Source organism: Pyrus communis, chromosome 9 (genome assembly GCF_963583255.1).
Source record: "Pyrus communis chromosome 9, drPyrComm1.1, whole genome shotgun sequence".
Taxonomy (NCBI): Eukaryota; Viridiplantae; Streptophyta; class Magnoliopsida; order Rosales; family Rosaceae; genus Pyrus; species Pyrus communis.
Window position 1 is genome coordinate 8,285,098 of NC_084811.1, and position 18,046 is coordinate 8,303,143.

At 35.6% G+C, this 18,046-nt stretch overlaps 1 protein-coding gene across 1 annotated transcript; it reads left to right on the plus strand.

Annotated features, from left to right (window-relative positions):
• Nucleotides 1-252: 252 nt before the first annotated feature.
• LOC137745275 (ribonuclease II, chloroplastic/mitochondrial-like) lies at nt 253-7,017 on the plus strand. The gene is made up of 14 exons (XM_068485204.1): nt 253-615; nt 989-1,148; nt 1,313-1,426; nt 1,532-1,609; nt 1,680-1,811; nt 2,265-2,486; nt 2,711-2,893; nt 3,073-3,135; nt 3,251-3,357; nt 3,430-3,579; nt 4,174-4,333; nt 4,723-5,118; nt 5,659-5,883; nt 6,257-7,017. Exons 1-14 carry the CDS (start codon nt 329-331, stop codon nt 6,377-6,379), a joined length of 2,400 nt encoding a protein of 799 aa, XP_068341305.1. The 5' UTR covers nt 253-328; the 3' UTR covers nt 6,380-7,017.
• The last annotated feature ends 11,029 nt before the right edge of the window (nt 7,018-18,046 follow it).

Here is an 18,046-nt window from a genome sequence, read left to right on the forward strand (position 1 = left end):
CAAGAGTTGGGTGTGACAAAACTCAAACAAAAGGGCGAGTGTAAGAACAAACATTTCGCAGTTACGAAGTGGAAATTTTTTTAATTATGACTGGAATATAAATAATATACAACGTGTTTTAATACAAGTAGTGAAAAATTTTATATTTTAAGTTGCTAACTTTTTAGCATGATGTCTCATCGTTAAAACATTTAGACGGTAAAACATGTACCACCTCAACCGGTCACATTGAAATCCCTCCACGAAGTGATAGCCCATTTTATCAAGAAGAAGAAGAACCAGAGCAACCCAAAAATTCGCTCGCATTTCACCAAACCTTTCATCGGCCATGGCGGTTCGAGCCACTGTGGGCAGCTGCTCAATCTTCCGCTCCGCCTCCTCTTCCGCTTCCTCCCCCACTCTCCTTCCCTTCCGCTGCTGCCCTTGCCATTTCACTACTCTCCAGTTCCGCCGACTCTCCAAATTAGGCATTCGCTTCCCGATATTTCGGTCCGGTAAGCTAGCTCCCGGCCATGGCGGCGGCGTTCAAAGCACCTCCGTCCACAGCCTCGTCGATAGCGTCATGGAAGAGCTCGGCGCCCTGCGCAGACGGAGACTAGTTCCCGCTGCCGCCAAGTACCTTCTCTCTCTCCCTCACAAAATTATCACGTTTCTCCTAATTTTCTTCTAATTATCGTTAATTATGAACTTAGAGAACTTGGACTTCGTTTGGCAAAGAGAACTGGATTGGATTGGATATGTGAAAGGACTAAATGTGGCGGGAGATGGATTACTCGAAGAAAACTAATTCATTGTAGGATTAGACGGGAGAACAATCCCATTCTAATCCCCTCGAAATGATCTTCGATAAACCTTTTCAGGTTATCCATTCCAATCCAGTCCAATCCTAGACACCAAACGAAGCCTAGAGTAAAGTAATTATGCGATGTTTGGTTGAATAGAAAGAAAAGGCATATCTTTAATGCATAAATGATATACTGTTGTGAAGGGTGGAGCTGACAAGTAGTGGTGGGATTGTAGAAGATAAGCTTGTGAGCCGGACGCTGCAGCAAGGGTTGCTGCTTGAATTCAAGAAGGATGCAGAGAGAGTGTTGCTGGCCGTTGCGCAGAAGCCCGATGGCAAGAAGAACTGGATGGTGTCCGATCAGGTTCTACTAGAAACACAAAACAACTAATGCGGCATATTAATAGGTTGCTAGGTGTTGGAAAACTCACTGTTCGTTGTTTTTAACTTTAATAAACGCAAAGATTATAGCTTGTTTGCTTTGCTGGTATTCTGAAGTTTGTGTTTTGATTGTTGTACTTATGTCAGAATGGTGTTACATCATCGATTAAACCACAACAGATTACGTACATTGTTCCCGGTGTTGAGAATTTTGACCACACAGAGATATCAGAATTTATTCAGAAAGCTCAAGCTAACTCGGTTGGTGATTTGGTTCCTGCCCAAAAGTAGTTGCGGATAAAATGTTTTTGTTTTCCCTTCTTGTGGTTTGTGTTTTGGTGAAGGATATTAGTTGATTTGGTGCAGGATCCAGCACTGCTTGAATTTGCTTGGGTTGAGCTCCTTGAAAAGAATAAGCGGGTGATGGCAGAAGAATTAGCTGAGGTACTGTGCATTCCAGTTAAAGTTTTTATGTACTACTGCTCCTTCCAGTGACACTATCTCATTCATACAGATGATATTTGGTAGTGTGGAGCCTCTTGAATGCTACTGTGCTCATCTGTTGCTTTCAGAAGATGAAGTATACTTCACTGTTCTGGAGACAAAAGGTTCTCGCTCTATATATGGACCTCGACCTGCTGTACAGGTACGTTATACATTGGTTCAACATCTTGCCCAAGAAAATGGTTCATGTGGGTCGAGAGGCCAATTAGATATGTTGCCTTGGCTTGAACATGTCTATCTTTAGGGCTCCTCATGTTAGATGTGTTTCAAGAAAGAGTGATTCTAGATAGATGTATGCTTGAAGGAGTGATTCTTGTCATATGCTATTTCATAAGAGGGAATCTGCTTCATTGTTCATGGAGAGGGATAGGATGGTGCCCTTGTATTGACCATTTCGCGACCAAGTATTGACCGTAGTGATTTTTAGAGTAAGGTGCTTTTGCCCTGTTTTTGGCCTCACAAGAAAAAAAAAGCCAGTTATTCTTGACACCTGTTAGAAGTAAATGCAAGATTATTGGGTTGAGTTATCTTTGATAACCTTCATCTTGATTACTTGTTTGCTTTTCCAATAATTTTAACATGAAAGTCCCTTTAGGTTGAGGAACTTCTGCGTAGGAAGCTCGCAAAGGAGGCTGCTGAGAAAGAACTGCAGGAGTTTAAACAATTACTGAAATCTGCTAAGGCAATGCCTTTAAATGCTAAACCTCCCAAATCTTCTTGGTTGGCTGAAGAGAAAATCAGACACAAAATTGAGTCTCTTGAAGCTTATGCTATTGATGCTTGCACAAATGATGACCAAAGGAAAACAGCCGGAACAGTAAGTCTGACTTAAACGACAGTGTTTTAGTTTACTGTTGTAATAGGTACTTACTTCTAAGCTCTGAAAATGTATGGGTTTCCAAGAGAACATCCTCATATGATATTTCAGGAGCTAAAGATCTTGAATGATATTATGCCCTATTTCTCTTTAATGCTCTTTGTGTGATAATACATGATGCTCTGTTCCTGATCTGTATCTTATTGTATATACATTTTTGTCAGATCCTAAGAACAATGGGGATGGTAAAAACAGCCTCATCAGCTTTGAATCTCCTCATAGACATTGGGTATTTTCCTGTACACGTGAATCTTGACCTGTTGAAGTTGAACATCCGTACTGATCATTCAGATGAAGTTATATCAGCTGCAGAACATCTTCTGTCAGATTCATCTGATTTAGATGTGGTTAGCCTGTTTCTTTTATAAATGTAGTAAATTAGTAATACTCATGGGGGAAGATATTATACAGTATTACATTTTTCATTTCACATACTTAGTTCTACATGGAATCATTTTGTGTGTGTGTGTGTGTGTGAATAATTAGTTAAATAATTAGACTAATTCTGTAAATGTTCTTACTATAGATTGAAAGGAGAGATCTCACTCACTTGAAGGTCTATGCTATTGATGTGGACGAGGCTGATGAGGTATGTTTTTCACATGCCTAACAATGATATCATACCTCTGCTGTCAAAAAAGTAAAATTTGCTGCATCAAAATTTGACCTCTCTTGTGAAATTTTTTTTTTTTGTAATATGTTAGCTCGATGATGCCCTGAGTGCAACGAGGCTACAAGATGGACGCATTAAAATATGGATTCATGTTGCAGATGCAACTAGGTTTGTCCAACCTGGGAGCATGGTAGACAGGTAGCTCTTGAACAGTACAAGAAAAAATGGATAAATGTTCGTGTTGCACTCATTTCTTATTAATTTATATAGGGAGGCAATGAGAAGAGGAACTTCTGTATTCTTGCCCACTGCTACTTATCCTATGTTCCCGGAGAAACTTGCCATGGAGGGAATGAGTTTGCAACAAGGAGAGATTTGCAATGCAGTTACTGTATCTGTGGTGCTGCACTCCGATGGAAGGTAAAACTTCGCTTTTTGCAATTGGCCCCCCTCTTTGAGATCTCATCCCAATTGATGCTGTATTTTAGTTTAATGGAGTTACACAGAGGGCTTGGGAACCATTACTACTTAAAGGTTGTTGATTACCATGGAATTGGGATTGGAGGTGGTGGTTAGATATATTTTAAATTTGAGTGAATCCTTATTCTACAGAGCGTGAAATGAATAAATCATTCTTGTTGTCAATAAGATAATTCCAAAATCCATATTACGTCCCACCTGGATATGTGTATTATGACCTGAGCTTTATGCCACTACCATATTTATGTCTCTTAGCCAAAATGAATGGCAACCTGTATGTTAAACTTATGTCTGGAAGTTTATAGGAGTTTAAGACATCCAACTTAATCTAGGAGTCTTCTATTACCAACTACATATGTAGAATGTTCCCACCGTTAAGGCTTTTTACACCGCAAGGATTATATAATCATTCGGAACAAGTTGGGTCGATATTTCTTTAAAGCATTATAGCTTTTGCTAATTTGAAGGGTAGTTTTCTTTTTGCCAACTAAATTTTACTAATGAACTAACTCCACCTTCTTTGGGGTTCGACAGTATTGCAGAATATTCAGTGGACAACTCAATCATTAAACCAACATACATGTTGACATATGAGAGTGCATCTGAGCTTCTTCATTTGAACCTGCAAGAGGAGGCTGAACTGAAAATCCTGTCTGAGGCTGCAACTCTCCGGTCAATATGGAGACGAGAACAGGTTGAACTTAAAGAACCAGAGCCAATTTAACTCCGAACCTTTGTAGTGTGATTCAAAGTTCCAATGTATATTTTTGGTGTCTCATGATCCTCGTGATCATGGTTGTACTATCCATAATAACATGGACCCTATAGAGATTCTACTATAAATATTAATACTGTGCAAAATCGTAAGATCACGACATATTGGGAAAAAAATCGGAAACCTGTCAGGAAAAAAGAACATATCTAAAACTCATTTCAAACAGTTTCATCGATAAAACAAACATGCATTTACATTTGTTAATGGAAAATGTTGATTTAAGATCTCAGCAAGGATTGTTTTGTAGGCATGATATGTATCGGTAACCCTCCAATTCTTTTGATAATAACTATATGTGCATTTTTCAGGGCGCAATTGACACAGCCACATTGGAAGCACGCATCAAAGTGGTTAATCCAGAGGATCCAGAGCCTGTGATTAATTTGTATGTAGAAAACCAGGCAGATCCTGCAATGCGACTTGTCACTGAGATGATGGTACTCTGCGGAGAGGTTATAGCCACTTTTGGTTCTAGAAATAACATTCCTTTACCCTACAGAGGACAACCCCAGTCCAACATCGACACCTCTGTATATGCACATCTTCCAGAAGGACCTGTTAGAAGCTCTGCTCTTGTTAAACTAATGCGTGCTGCTGAAATTGATTTCAGAAAACCTATACGTCATGGAATTTTAGGACTTCCGGGTTATGTTCAGTTTACATCTCCCATCCGTAGATATATGGATCTACTAGCTCACTATCAGGTGAGTTTCTTTCATGCAAGTATAGTTCTTAATAATCTACAATGTTAAATGTGGACCTTGGCCTTAATGGGTCTGCTATCAACAAAATCATGTAGTGTTTTTGATCTCTTGTTTGCCTTTTGCAAGTAGACAAACTTTTAAGTGTCACTGCTATGTCGAGTCTATTGTTCAAACCAGACTTACGAAGGTAATCAAATCATATTTCTGTCTATATTCCCTCTGTGGGACAGATTTGGCACGCAGAATGAAAATGCAGGTATTTTATGTATCTACCCTTTTTTAAACTGGTCTTTAGCCATATTCTTCACACGGGGAAGCTTGAACAGTTTTATATGTAATATCGTGCTAGTTGAGCACACATTTATTTAACCTTACTAATTAAATCTTATAAATTCGACAAAGCCAAGGTCAGAGAGTTTAGTGAAAGTGGTGGGGCCAACTGCTATGACTTCTTCATGTTTTATGAAAAAATTTACAATGTATTCAGCCACACTGTTGAGCTAATGTTGTTAATCATTGATGAATCCATTTGTTATGTAGGTGAAAGCATTTCTCGCAGGGGAATCTCTTCCTTTCTCAGCTGGTCAGTTGGAGGGGATGGCATCTATTGTGAACATGAATGTTAGAGTAGCAAGGAGGCTCTTTAGCAGCAGTCTTCGCTACTGGATATTAGAATATCTGAGAAGGCAGCCAAAAGAAAAAAAATATTGTGCGCTGATTCTTAGATTCATTAAGGATCGGATTGCGGCCATATTGTTAGTTGAGGTAGCATCCCATTGCATCTTTTAATTGTAAATGCAGATATTCGTGTCGTGTTATTTGTAGTTTGAAACTTCCAGCACCGTATTAGAATTACATGCTAGGACAGTTTCCAAATAATTAGGTGTACAGTTTCATGATAGATTATATCAACGACTCTTATGGAATATCCTGTATACTCTGCAGATCGAGTGTGGACATATATGGTATATGTCAACTGAGATTATTATCTTTTTTGTGTTTTCCCTTCTATCTTTCCTTCAACTGTTCTTTTATTTGTGAGTGTGATATTCTTAAGCTTTAATTGATCGTGGTCACTTGCAAATCATTGCTGATTTGTTGCACTTATGTCAATTGTGTCCAACTTGAAATTTTGCAGGTGGGACTTCAATCTTCCGTGTGGGTATCCGTGGGAGCCCAAATTGGAGATGAAGTTCTTGTTCGGATAGAAGAAGCTCATCCACGGGATGATGTGCTTTTACTTAAAGAGGTGGTCATTTGAGAGACAAAGAGCCATTCGTTTCACTGGATTTTGTCATCAAAGAGACATATAGTCGCTGATATGACAATGATCTTTATGGGCAAGCAATGTTCTCTTGTTGCACCATCTGTGAGGAGTTATTGTAAGCATCGTCATCTGCAGCAGATGATGCCCAAGAATTATTGGAAAACCGTCAAATATGAGGAACAGGAATTCGCTTCAAGACCTTAGCTCCACATGTGCCCCGTACTCTGCTTGTTTTTCTGTGGGCGTGCTATTGGCATCCAATCGATTGGGATGTATAGCTCAATACATGGCAGAAATCGTAGGTCAGCATTTCCTAACAAGTTTTGTGTATTTCTGGTGTCGAATTTTGGTTGTTTTAGAAGTAAGCATATCTAAATCAGCTGTTCAATTCGTAACTAGCCGAAGTTTGAGAAATAGTATATGAATCAGAAAATTTGAAGATGTCAGGACAGACAGTGGTGTAAGTTTGCATTGCCGAAGTTTTGAGAAAACTGGAGATACTTCCGAATCCTTGTAATAATGAATGTCTTTGTTACTTTTCCGTTCTCAGTCGACCTTCATTGTTTGTGGATTGGTGAAGGCTTGTCAATTTGCACAAGGTTGTAGAAAAATGGATCTGATTGTTTCAGTTTGATACTTGATAGTACCATCTTTTAATAGACCGATAGCATTAATGGGTTAAAAAGTTAGTTGTTAGGGGGAGGAGAAACGGTGGGGATCGAACTTGCACCAGTGTGCATGAGGATGGATGTTTTTCGCCACTCAATTTAACATATGCTTCTAAAATTTTAGAGATGTTAGTGTAGCTAAGCAGGTTTATGTGAGGATAACAGACTTAGGTATAGGTGTCTTAACAATATTATTGGCATGCATTTCTTGCTAAAGAATGACTCATATATTACTCACATACATTTTTTACTAAAGAATGATTCATTTTATATTTTAATCTTATCCGATTCCGTGTAATTTTACTTGAAGTTATTTTAACCAAGCATTCCTACGAAATACCGGCAAAATCAGACAACCTTACCAAATGTCTCATGATGTTTTAGTTTTTTTCGTCTTTTTTTCCCCTCTATTTTTATTTTGGGAAGATCTCGCATCATGCATGTTTAGCTTTTATGGTCAGTAACGTGAGAGGATAAAGGTAAGTAATAATTACCTTCAAACTGCGTACGGCAAGGGAGACATGCTTTTAAACTTGTGTGCTGCTTCATATTTAATTCAAAGAATAATTATATCGGGAAATTCACCCCACAGGGATGAGGGATCCTCCATCATCAGATCGCAAAGCTGCTTTGTCTAGGTTTTCACATGTTTTAGAGGCTAAATTAAGAACAATAGTTCGGGTTGAAAATTCAACAGTTAGTCTTATTTTTATCTAATTAGATTTGAACACGTGTTTAAATAATTAAAAGTGTAAACACAAACTCGATACATATTTAGATTTGATTAGATGAAGGCAGGAGTGGCCGTTGAAAATTCAATGATCAATTATTGTTCCTAAATTAAAGTGCTAAAAGGTGCATGATATATGGTGAAGAATTAGGGTTTCTTTGTGCTCATATCATGCAGTCATGTGTGGTAGTACTGCACAAACATTGACACAGGATCTCAATGGCCACCAAAGACAAACTTTTCTTGTTTTGTCCCCCATTTGTGGGGCCATACCTAATTGCTTTGACCCCTTTAGGGCATAAATGTGATGGGTTGTTATCTAGGGTTGGTTTCCGTTTGGTCCTCAAATGATCATGCACGATGAGGTAGCTAGCTAGCAACCAAATGAGAGGGTGTGAGCACTTAACAGGTGAAGGACCCTCTCAATTTGCTCATTTATTATCGAATGCCCTAGATTTTTTACTAGTAAATGAAGACAGATGGTGAACCGTATATTACATTGCTCAAAATCGACGTTGCTTTTCTTAATACCCAAGATCATAGCTGATCTAGATCAAGCTCAAAACTTGGTATATACTATTATAGAAGCATGAACAATGTGGTCTAGTAGGACTATAGTAGTTCTCTTCTCAATGTTAGACGAGGTTCTGAGTTCGGTCTTCATTTCTCGATAATAAAAGAAAGGGATTCTTTTGCGCAGCCAAGAGCTATAGCAAGTGAAACCAACTCCAACACAAGGGTTGAGTTGATATCGGCTGATGGGTTCATGCACCGATCCAAAAGAAAACAAAGGGCTTTACAACATGTTTGATGGATTGACATATGTGGGACTTGATAGTGGTGGTAGGGGCAGGCTAGAAACACCGAGATCGAGCCTGTGTTTGGTTCATTGAATTGAAGTTTCATCATCTGTATTACTTCCAGCCTAAGATTCCTTTTGGTTACTAATTTAACGGGGTAATTAGTTGGCCAAGTTGGCCAACATATTTTTTTAGGCTAACTACATTTAACACCCTCAAAATTTGATTGAGATGATTTTTAAATTGGGTCACGAGGTTTTAATTTTGTCACATTGCCCCTAAAATTTTGAAATTGCATCAATTTACACCTTATATATTTGAACGTCTTAGTATCCATTATTTATGAGATTTTAGGCTACGTGGTGAAAATGTAGTTTACATGTCAACTAAGTTATTATTTATGAGTTGTAGGCTATGTGATGCAAATGTAGTTTACATGTCAACCAAGTTACGGGTTTCATACTCACCATATCATCAGTTTATTAAAGATTTAAACAATTCATTGGACAAAATGTTTAAATTAATACAGTTTCAAAACCTTATATAGGGGGCAATGTGAGAAAAATGAAACATCCTGGCCTATTTTAAAAATTGCTCCAAACATAAAGAGTGGAAAATGTAGTTAGCCTTTTTTTTTTTCTTTCAAAAAGGCCAACATTATTGTTCAAAATATTCGGAGTTTATTTGTGGTCCGATCCAAGTTAGAAGTTTGATGGGTACTCTACTCATGTCCTTTTATTTAGCCAGCCTCTCTGCAGGTGTCCCATACTCTGTGCCAACATTACATGCTAATCTGACATGCAAGCACATGTTTTAATTTGTTTGTAAATCATATCAGAAGATGATGCACTCATAATAAAACGACCATACAAGAAATTTAACTCGTATATTCTTTGGGAAAAAAGATGATATTTACCTCATTTTTCTGTTTCTGTCAATAATTCATTTCAATAACTGTCTTCTCAAGTTAGAACACTCTATTCAAAGGGGTAACAACCACAGAGCAAGTATAATTGTTGATGGCATAGTTATTGTTAAACGCGTGACAAACAGTCCAATGTATGATAATTTTTTTTTTTTTTTTTTTTTAACTTTTTGTCTGATTCTTTACCATGCTTTTAGTAATAACTACTCCAACAACAGCCGTGCTTGGTTCGTGATTGTTGCTCCATTTTCTTGTAGTGGGTAGAAAATCACACTGAATATAACACACATGCAACTATTAGATTGGCGAGATAACTCTCCTCTAAATACAGGCGCATTGACATCAGAAGACTGATGCAATTCGCTCTTCTCTATTAGGGTACAGATTAATCAGAACAACCAAATTGTGTTAACATTCACTACAAACTCACACTGTACATTGTTGGTTCCGTATGCAGCGTAGAACCCTAATTTGAACTAAAATTGATAACAAACTACATATGCATGCATGTACAAAAGGAAATAATAAATATGATAAGGTTCGTGCTGTGCGTGTCCGATAGAGAGGTCGCAACCGCTCTGGTTAGGTAGAAAACCTATTTGTGCTTGGACAAATTAACGGTTGCAGAGGAGTGAGAGATCACATGGAAAGAGCAGAAATCTGCAAGAGTTCTGTTGATGGATGATAGGTCAGGGAAAAGTGGTCCTTAGAGGACCCCTTGCATACTATCCATTGGTCCTTATTATCCCTCCCTCTGATCGATCATAAGTTTTTTTACACACATGGCATGCTGCTGCCGATCATTCTTGTCACACCATCCACTCCACCCTTTGTTCTTAGTTAAATTTTCATGGCATATTCACGCACCTAGCTCTACCATGTGGGATAGTTTATATAGATTGTTATTCCTGTACTATTTTCCAATGTATTTTTTGAAACTTGAAAGTAGATAATATTATTGGCAAATATAAATTGCGACAACTCTTGAATAGTTGATTATTTAGTTGAAGTTAATTCGGGTTTGAATCTAGACAACAAAATATGATTTTATTTTTAACAATGTATTTGTTATAAGTAGGTGTATTTATATATAGGTTATAGTTTTAAGCACCAAAATCCGTTGTAGCACAACTTGATGAATTCGAGTCAATCCCCACCATTAGAATAAATTTTATGGTTTAAATGTACATTTGCTGAATGGGTAATGCTAGGAGACCATCAATTTAAACCATATTTGTAAACCATATGATATGATTGTTAATGATTGAATTATTACTTAAGTATTGACTAACGTGCTTAATTCATATTAGTAACACATCACATGACTTGCAAATGTGGTCCAAAAAAATTGTCTACATAGCATTACTCTTGCTGAATTGAGCTAATAATATTAACTATATTAGGATGATTAAAAGTGTGACAATTCTATATTTTCATGAGGATGCCTATGTTAAGGGTTACATATATAAATCAGTTGGCAAAGACTTTGTCATAAACTAGTTAGCTAGTTCGATAAGGAAGGCATATTTTCCATTAAAAATTACAAATGCTTTTAACAACGTGCAACCGAGAAAGAGTGGTCAATAAGAAATCTGAGTTCTCTTTTATAGATATATAAAGTATTATTATAACTCGCAATATATAATTAGCCGTACACATTATCTGTTTCCACAAAGTGTACATTCTTTTTCTTGTTAATTAAAAGTCCAAGGTGGTGTCAAACAAGAAATTATATAACTTAGAATACCGTTACCATTTAGAAATACAAAGTCAAAAATTCGACACTGCATTTATAAATACAAAGTCAATACATGCACCCAAATAATGTGTAATTTAGAACACCATTAGCACGTTACTGTGTTCTGCAGATAAGAAAATACTAATATCAATGCTGTTTAATGAAAAGGTTTGTATTATATATGAACAAATTTATGTTAATTAGAGTAATCGATAAGTATAATCACATAATTTAATGATAAGCAGATGATGCTAACATGAAAGTATGTTTGCTTATAATAGGGTACGGAATAATTTGGAGTACTGTCCCTTGATTAGAAAACAGCAGAATTAATTTGAACATGGTCACTTCCTGCTCCTGATCATGCCTAAAATATTAAACAATGGTCAAACCTCAAATAATATACGTTAATACTTTAGCTATATATCATATATGGCCCTTGGCTAACTCCCCTCTCATACTATACATAAACGGAACACTTTTAGGTTGCGCTATTCACACACATATTTTTATTTCTTATACATTCTTTTAATTTTCGATTGTCAGATCAAATAAATTGAAAATTAATGACTAAAAATTAATGTCAACTAGCATGCCCTTCACGTCTCTGCCAATAATGCATGGCTGTGTTTAAAAATATTTTTTTATTTTTTAATTAGAATAAAATGTATATTGAATTGGTTTTTTTTTTGCATATATAAAGTTTTATTTTTATTTTTATAAGGATCAAAATATGTTAGTTGCATGCATTTAGAATTCTCATTACTCATTATTTCTTGTTGATCATCAACTGCTGTATTTCGAAATGGACAGCAAGCCCCCCTTTTTATGAATTAGGTAGGCCTAAACATTCCAAATATAAAGTAAATAAAAGAGAATCGATTCTCTTATTGATTATATTAACCAATTTATATATTACATTTGGTGTCTACTTATCAATAAACAAGCTTAGTGTTATTATTTTGAATTTGTGAGACACTTCTTTAACAGAGGTCTTACAGGCTGCCTGCCTAAGGATTGGTTCTGCTAAACTTTATAGACCCAGTATGGTCTAGATCAATACCGATATTGTCTCAACTTAATTATATATAGCTAGGTGGTGTTGAGTTTTATCACAAAAAGTCCCAGTGATATTAGGGGTTAAGACTCCCAAATATTAATTATATATATTTTTGTCATATGACCGGTATGAAATCCTATCCTCCAACACGCTCCATCACAAGTGGCCCTACAAGGGGTCACAAGGGAAATCAATTCCCACATCGGGAGGTCAAATCATTATAGTAAAGTTAACGCAACTTTTTGAGAGTCTGGTCAATGGTCATCATTTAGAGACTAGAATCAACACAATTTTCCGAGGGCCCAATCATTCAATATCCTTAAGTTGAAGCTTACACAACTTTTCAAAAACCCAACTTAAGGAGGCAAACTCAAGCTCATTAAACCACACCCAGATTGTGTTGAAAGAATAGTCTGCTGTGATACCATGATAAACTTTATAGGTACAACATGACCCACAACCAATATCAGGATGTTGTCTCAACTTTACAACCTACTGCTAGGTCTTGGTTTTTATCGCAAAATTCCTCAGTGATATTAGGAGTGAAAACTCTCATATATTAATTGTATATTATTTTGTCATATAACCAATGTAGAATTCTATTCTCCAGCAGAATCAACATGAGATTGAACCGTCTATTCACAACAAAACCCATTAAAACCCAAAACAAAGTTGAAAAAAGAAGAAGAAAATGAACCCAATTAAGCATTATAATGCATACAGGACAATTGGTCAGAGCAAAATACCAAACCTTTATTCCAACGCGTACTTCGTATATTAAAGTGATTTAGGCTCATTTAATAAATGTTTCAATTTTTAATTATCATGGTAATAAAAATTTGAAAACTACAAACTTGTTTAATCATTGTTATCAGCCTTCGTTTAAAAAAAATTGATAAGCAAAAGCTGAAACCTAATACGGTGAATTATCAAATTTTGGCTTAATTTTGAAAGAAAAAAAAAAATAGCTATCAAACTACTTCTTTGAATATCATTTTGTTACAAAACATAAACTAACCCATTTTATTAGCATTGGTTTATTGTTTTGTTTGGCTTTGACATATAGTGGGATTTAACTCATATAAAAAAATTCATCAAACTAACTTTTGAAGCAAAGTTGATACAAGCTCCCATTAATCGATATGCGATAGACATGATTGGAATCGGGGGCAAATACATATAATCCCCTAAAGGATAATACTTGTGGTTCCCTTTTGGAGGAATGAGTTTATTTTTTCACTTACAAATAACCTATCTTTATTATAAAAATTTCATATTTAGGATGTTAAATTTCTTTTAATCTTCATTTGAAGATCATCCCTATAAAAAAATTATTTGAATCGAAATTCGTTTAGTCATTCAAATGTAGTAGATAAATATACGGTTTGTCATAAATATGTTACTTAGTAACTATATATTATTGATTTATTTGATCAATTTGGATGAGTAAACGAACTTCAATCTAATTTTTATTTTTTTTTTATAAGGATGATCTTTAAATGAATATTAAGAAATTGAGTGGCTCCGATGGTGAAATTTCTACAATTAAACTACAATATTGCAAGTGAAGAAATAAGTTCATCCTCCAAAGTGGGAATACAAGTAAGACCCACCAACTCATGTAGGTTCCATCTCTATTGGAGAGATGATACAAATAGATGATAAGAATATCATTTTTGTATGGAGAAAAGCTAAGAAGACTCTCTGACATCTCACACTTTAATCTCAATTTTCGTACCAATATTATAGAACATAATGCTAAAAATATGAGGTTACAGAAAATTTATAAAAAATCTCACTTTTGACGGAGTCTTCTAATTAGCATTTCTCTTATATATACAAGTGGGAGGCATAGCTAGCGAGAGCAAACTTTTAAAATGTTGATGCGCAGTACGTACAGAGAGCTCATGATTAGGGCTATCTCACTGGAGTGCAATTATTCTCAAAGCCATAAAATTACACCGCCCCAAGATGAAAGAATATTTTCTAATTCTCTTCTGAAATATATAATCATCAAATTGCATGCGATCGTGTTTGGATCCCAAGAAGCTTATTATGTATTCACCCGTACAAAACTACACATGCAATGCAATCATAGTCAACCCTTTTAGAAACCAATCACTCACCATCCAGTTCCAGATGATGAATGAGACAGAGAAATTTTGGAAAACCCAAATCAAATGTTGATTTGGTTTATCAGTTTTATCTTTTGATAGAATTTGATCTATCAATTCTACAAAAACCAATTGATGTTCAAACTTTTCTGTTCGACTCTCAACTAATATTGAAATGTTTCATGTATTGTTTATATTTTGGCCTCGTTAACTCTGATTTACATTTTCTTACATTGTAGAGAATCGAACTCTAGATCAATTTTAATCCTAATTTATTACCCACCATTCTTCACTACTTTAGTTTAGGCTTTCACTAAGCACATGAAATTAACTGAAGTAGTGAAAGCCTATCAACCGGCTCATACAGTTAGTTATAAAGTCAGTTCTATTAGTTAGGAGTCAAAACAGTTTGCATTGTTTAGTGGAGTTTGGTTAGATGTTGTTAGAGATTAATTATAGTCTTAATCTATGTCTCAGTTATACACTAAGATATAATATATAAATGATTATACACACTCGTTGTATTCAACATGAACGCTATTATTCTATTCTCTATATTTAAACCTCGCTTATTTGCATCAAATAAGCAACTGTCATGTTATGTGCTATATCAATTTATAAGTTAGAAAAGAGATGGCACTATTCAACGATAGTCTTTTAAACTTTACAATGTACATAGTTGTGCAATTTGTTTTGCATTTCTCAAAATTTCACCCTTCTTTCTTAAAACAGATACTAATAATTAATTAGTTATAAATACATCCAATTAATATGTATAAATAAGAATTAAAAGACAAAGTGATGGGAATCATTAATTTTAAATTATCATGTCCTATGATATCAAATTACACATTAATTAAGCAAAGCCCCATGCATGCATAACTAACTTGATACATTTGAATTACTTAACAAAGTTTGAGTTCCGTACACACAAAAATGAAGGCCGTAAGGCGAGCTGGGGCAGAGTGGTGCTAGCGTTGCACCATGCAGCATGCAGCAGCTGAGTACGTTCTAAGCTAAAGCAACGCCATACGTCACACATTTCACATGCTTCATTAATCCCCCTTACAAATTCACATTAAAACGTGCGTGGAAAATTTGGAGGAGGAGAAGGAAATCGAGATGAAGAGGTAGCTAGAGATCCAAGGAGATCTGGGTGACACGTTCACATGTCTTGCCATGCATGGCATGGGGTTGGTACTGTTTAGTTGGGGCAAAAGCCAACCTTCATAACTCCATTGCCGATCGATTATGATGATGATGACCTGGCAGATTTGCTAGATCTAGTTGGTCGGTGCGCGCATGAGTGGGATACCTTTTAGCTTCCTAACACATTACGTGTCAAAAAGTACAAGCTAGCTGGCTGCACCCACCAGCCCCCACACATGCCCTCTCAACCATATCATCACCAATATGTGTACTTTAGATTTAGGGTTTCTTCCAAACTGTTTAAAAAATAAAAAAATAAAAAAATAAAAAAAATAAAAAATAAAAAATAAAAACTAAAAACTAAAAAGATAACTAAATAGGCTTTTTTATTGTTTAATAAAAACTTTAAAAGTATTTTCATGTTATAAAAGCATTTTAGTGTTGTTTGGAGAGGTACTTATTCATAATTAAGCACTTCAAATTTTATAGAACTTTCGATGTGTAAAAGCGTTTTATAAACAGAAGTGTTTCCTATAACACATTCGGTCCAAACATGAAATTAATGAATGAACACACAATGGTGGGTGAAAGCTGTGGTATGTGAAGGTAAAATAATTATACATTGGTGAAAGAAAAAATCTTACAAGAACTTATAAGAAGTTAGACTACTCCGCACAAAATCAATTGGCTTATAAAATGTGGTCGTGAAAGCAACATATGTGCCCCTTGTGTGACACATTGTCACGTGAGAATGATAAGTAAGACCAAAAGTTTAACAAAAGAAGGGGAAAAAAACACATAACATGCATGCAGGTTAAAACTCCACGTATACAGACTATAATATCGACTCTTTGTGGAATATTCTGCAGAATTAATCCATGCATTAATTTTATATTGTCAAATTTAGTGTGCGGGTATTATCATTTGATCATGTTACATGTTTCTCCATTTATCTCACGATGCTAACATATGTGCTTATATTTATTCAATTTATTTAGCCATATACAGCACATTGTGGCTTCATCATGACAATCTATCTTTTTAGGGGTCGGGAAGACTCACAGAGGCATTTCAGCCTTCTCTTGATTACCATTGTGTGATTCATCAGCGTCAAGAATTGCACTCAGAACGTGCCGTGTGAAATACAGGTTTGGAATTCGTTCCCAACCATTGGACTATAAATAAGAAAAAGCATCACATTACATTACATGTTATGTGCCGTTACTTAATGTTTTCAAGTGATGCTATGTCTACCCACCTAGTTTATTTGATAACTAATATATATGAAAAATGGATGCAAAATGTGTGCGAAAATAAGTTAAGTGAATCGGCATAAAAACACATTAATTTCTTATTAAAAACCTAATGTAAGACAAGTTTAAGATATTTCAAGTACAAACTTAATAATTTATACTCATGGAATAAACAATTAATATATATATATATATAGGAAAATAAGTAGGGAAAAAGAAAGAGAAAGACTTAATCGGTGTATTTAGGGGGAAAATAAGGAAGAAAAATGAAAAGGGAAAGGTGGCAATTAGTGAAGGCACATGCATGCACCATGCAGTGAGATATGGAGATTGGAGAGGAGTCTAGAGGAAGACATATACGGAAAGCAAAAAACGAGGACAAGGATTTTTTCCTCTTTTTTTCCTTTTTTATTTTTTTATTTCTTTCTTTTCTTCTATTTGAACACTCAAGATTTTATCTTTGTAGAGAAAGAAAGAAGAAGAAAGTAAAGAGAGAAAGAAGAAAACAAAACTGTCAGAGGAAGTACGGAAGCGGAGGAAAAAAGGGTGGGGAGAGAATCCTCATCCAAAAGAGAAAGCAATAATTCCATTCGCATGCAGATATTGAACCCTTTGGATGAGGATTTCAGCAATTATGGTTCAACTTTCAGCTAGCAAGCTTTAAACTTTAAAACTAAAAATTAGAGATCTTGGATTTGAAACTCGTTTCTGGTGTAGAAGCTAGATTTGTGATCAGGAGGAGGTTAAAATACCTCTATGAGTCTTCCTGGCCTCCGAAATGAGTGGATAACCGTGGTTTGCCACCAGTTGTTCTCCTTTAAAAAAAAAAAAAAAAAAAAAAAAAAAAAAAAACCTTAAATATTATCATGACTCTTCGGTCTTTCCCTCCCTCCGCCCTCTGACTCACGGCGCCTTATGGTCTTTGATGGCCATTTGCCCTCGTAGCATGGATAGTGTACTCACACCAAATACATAGACCTAACAACCTACAACTACTAATTCTAATAAGGGTTAAAGTTGAGTAGTATCTTAATTAATACACCGTAAATTCATTTAGCATGATATTTTATTGAAATGTTAATACGAGTCATGAATTCCAATCAGAGTTTAGATGGAAGCCGTATATGTAACAACATAATCTGATTGATTCTTAATTGTTAGAATCATGCAAAGATCTCTGCAACCTAACATGACTCGTTAAAAGAATCAGCATGACGATGTTCA

What these genes read in the sequence shown, in the direction of transcription:
- LOC137745275 (XM_068485204.1), top strand. Translation starts at nt 329, where the DNA reads ATGGCGGTTCGAGCCACTGTGGGCAGCTGCTCAATCTTCCGCTCCGCC. An exon ending in CCTGGGAGCATGGTAGACAG is followed by an intron (nt 3,358 to 3,429) that starts GTAGCTCTTGAA and finishes TAATTTATATAG; the next exon opens with GGAGGCAATGAGAAGAGGAA. An exon ending in GTGCTGCACTCCGATGGAAG is followed by an intron (nt 3,580 to 4,173) that starts GTAAAACTTCGC and finishes GGGGTTCGACAG; the next exon opens with TATTGCAGAATATTCAGTGG.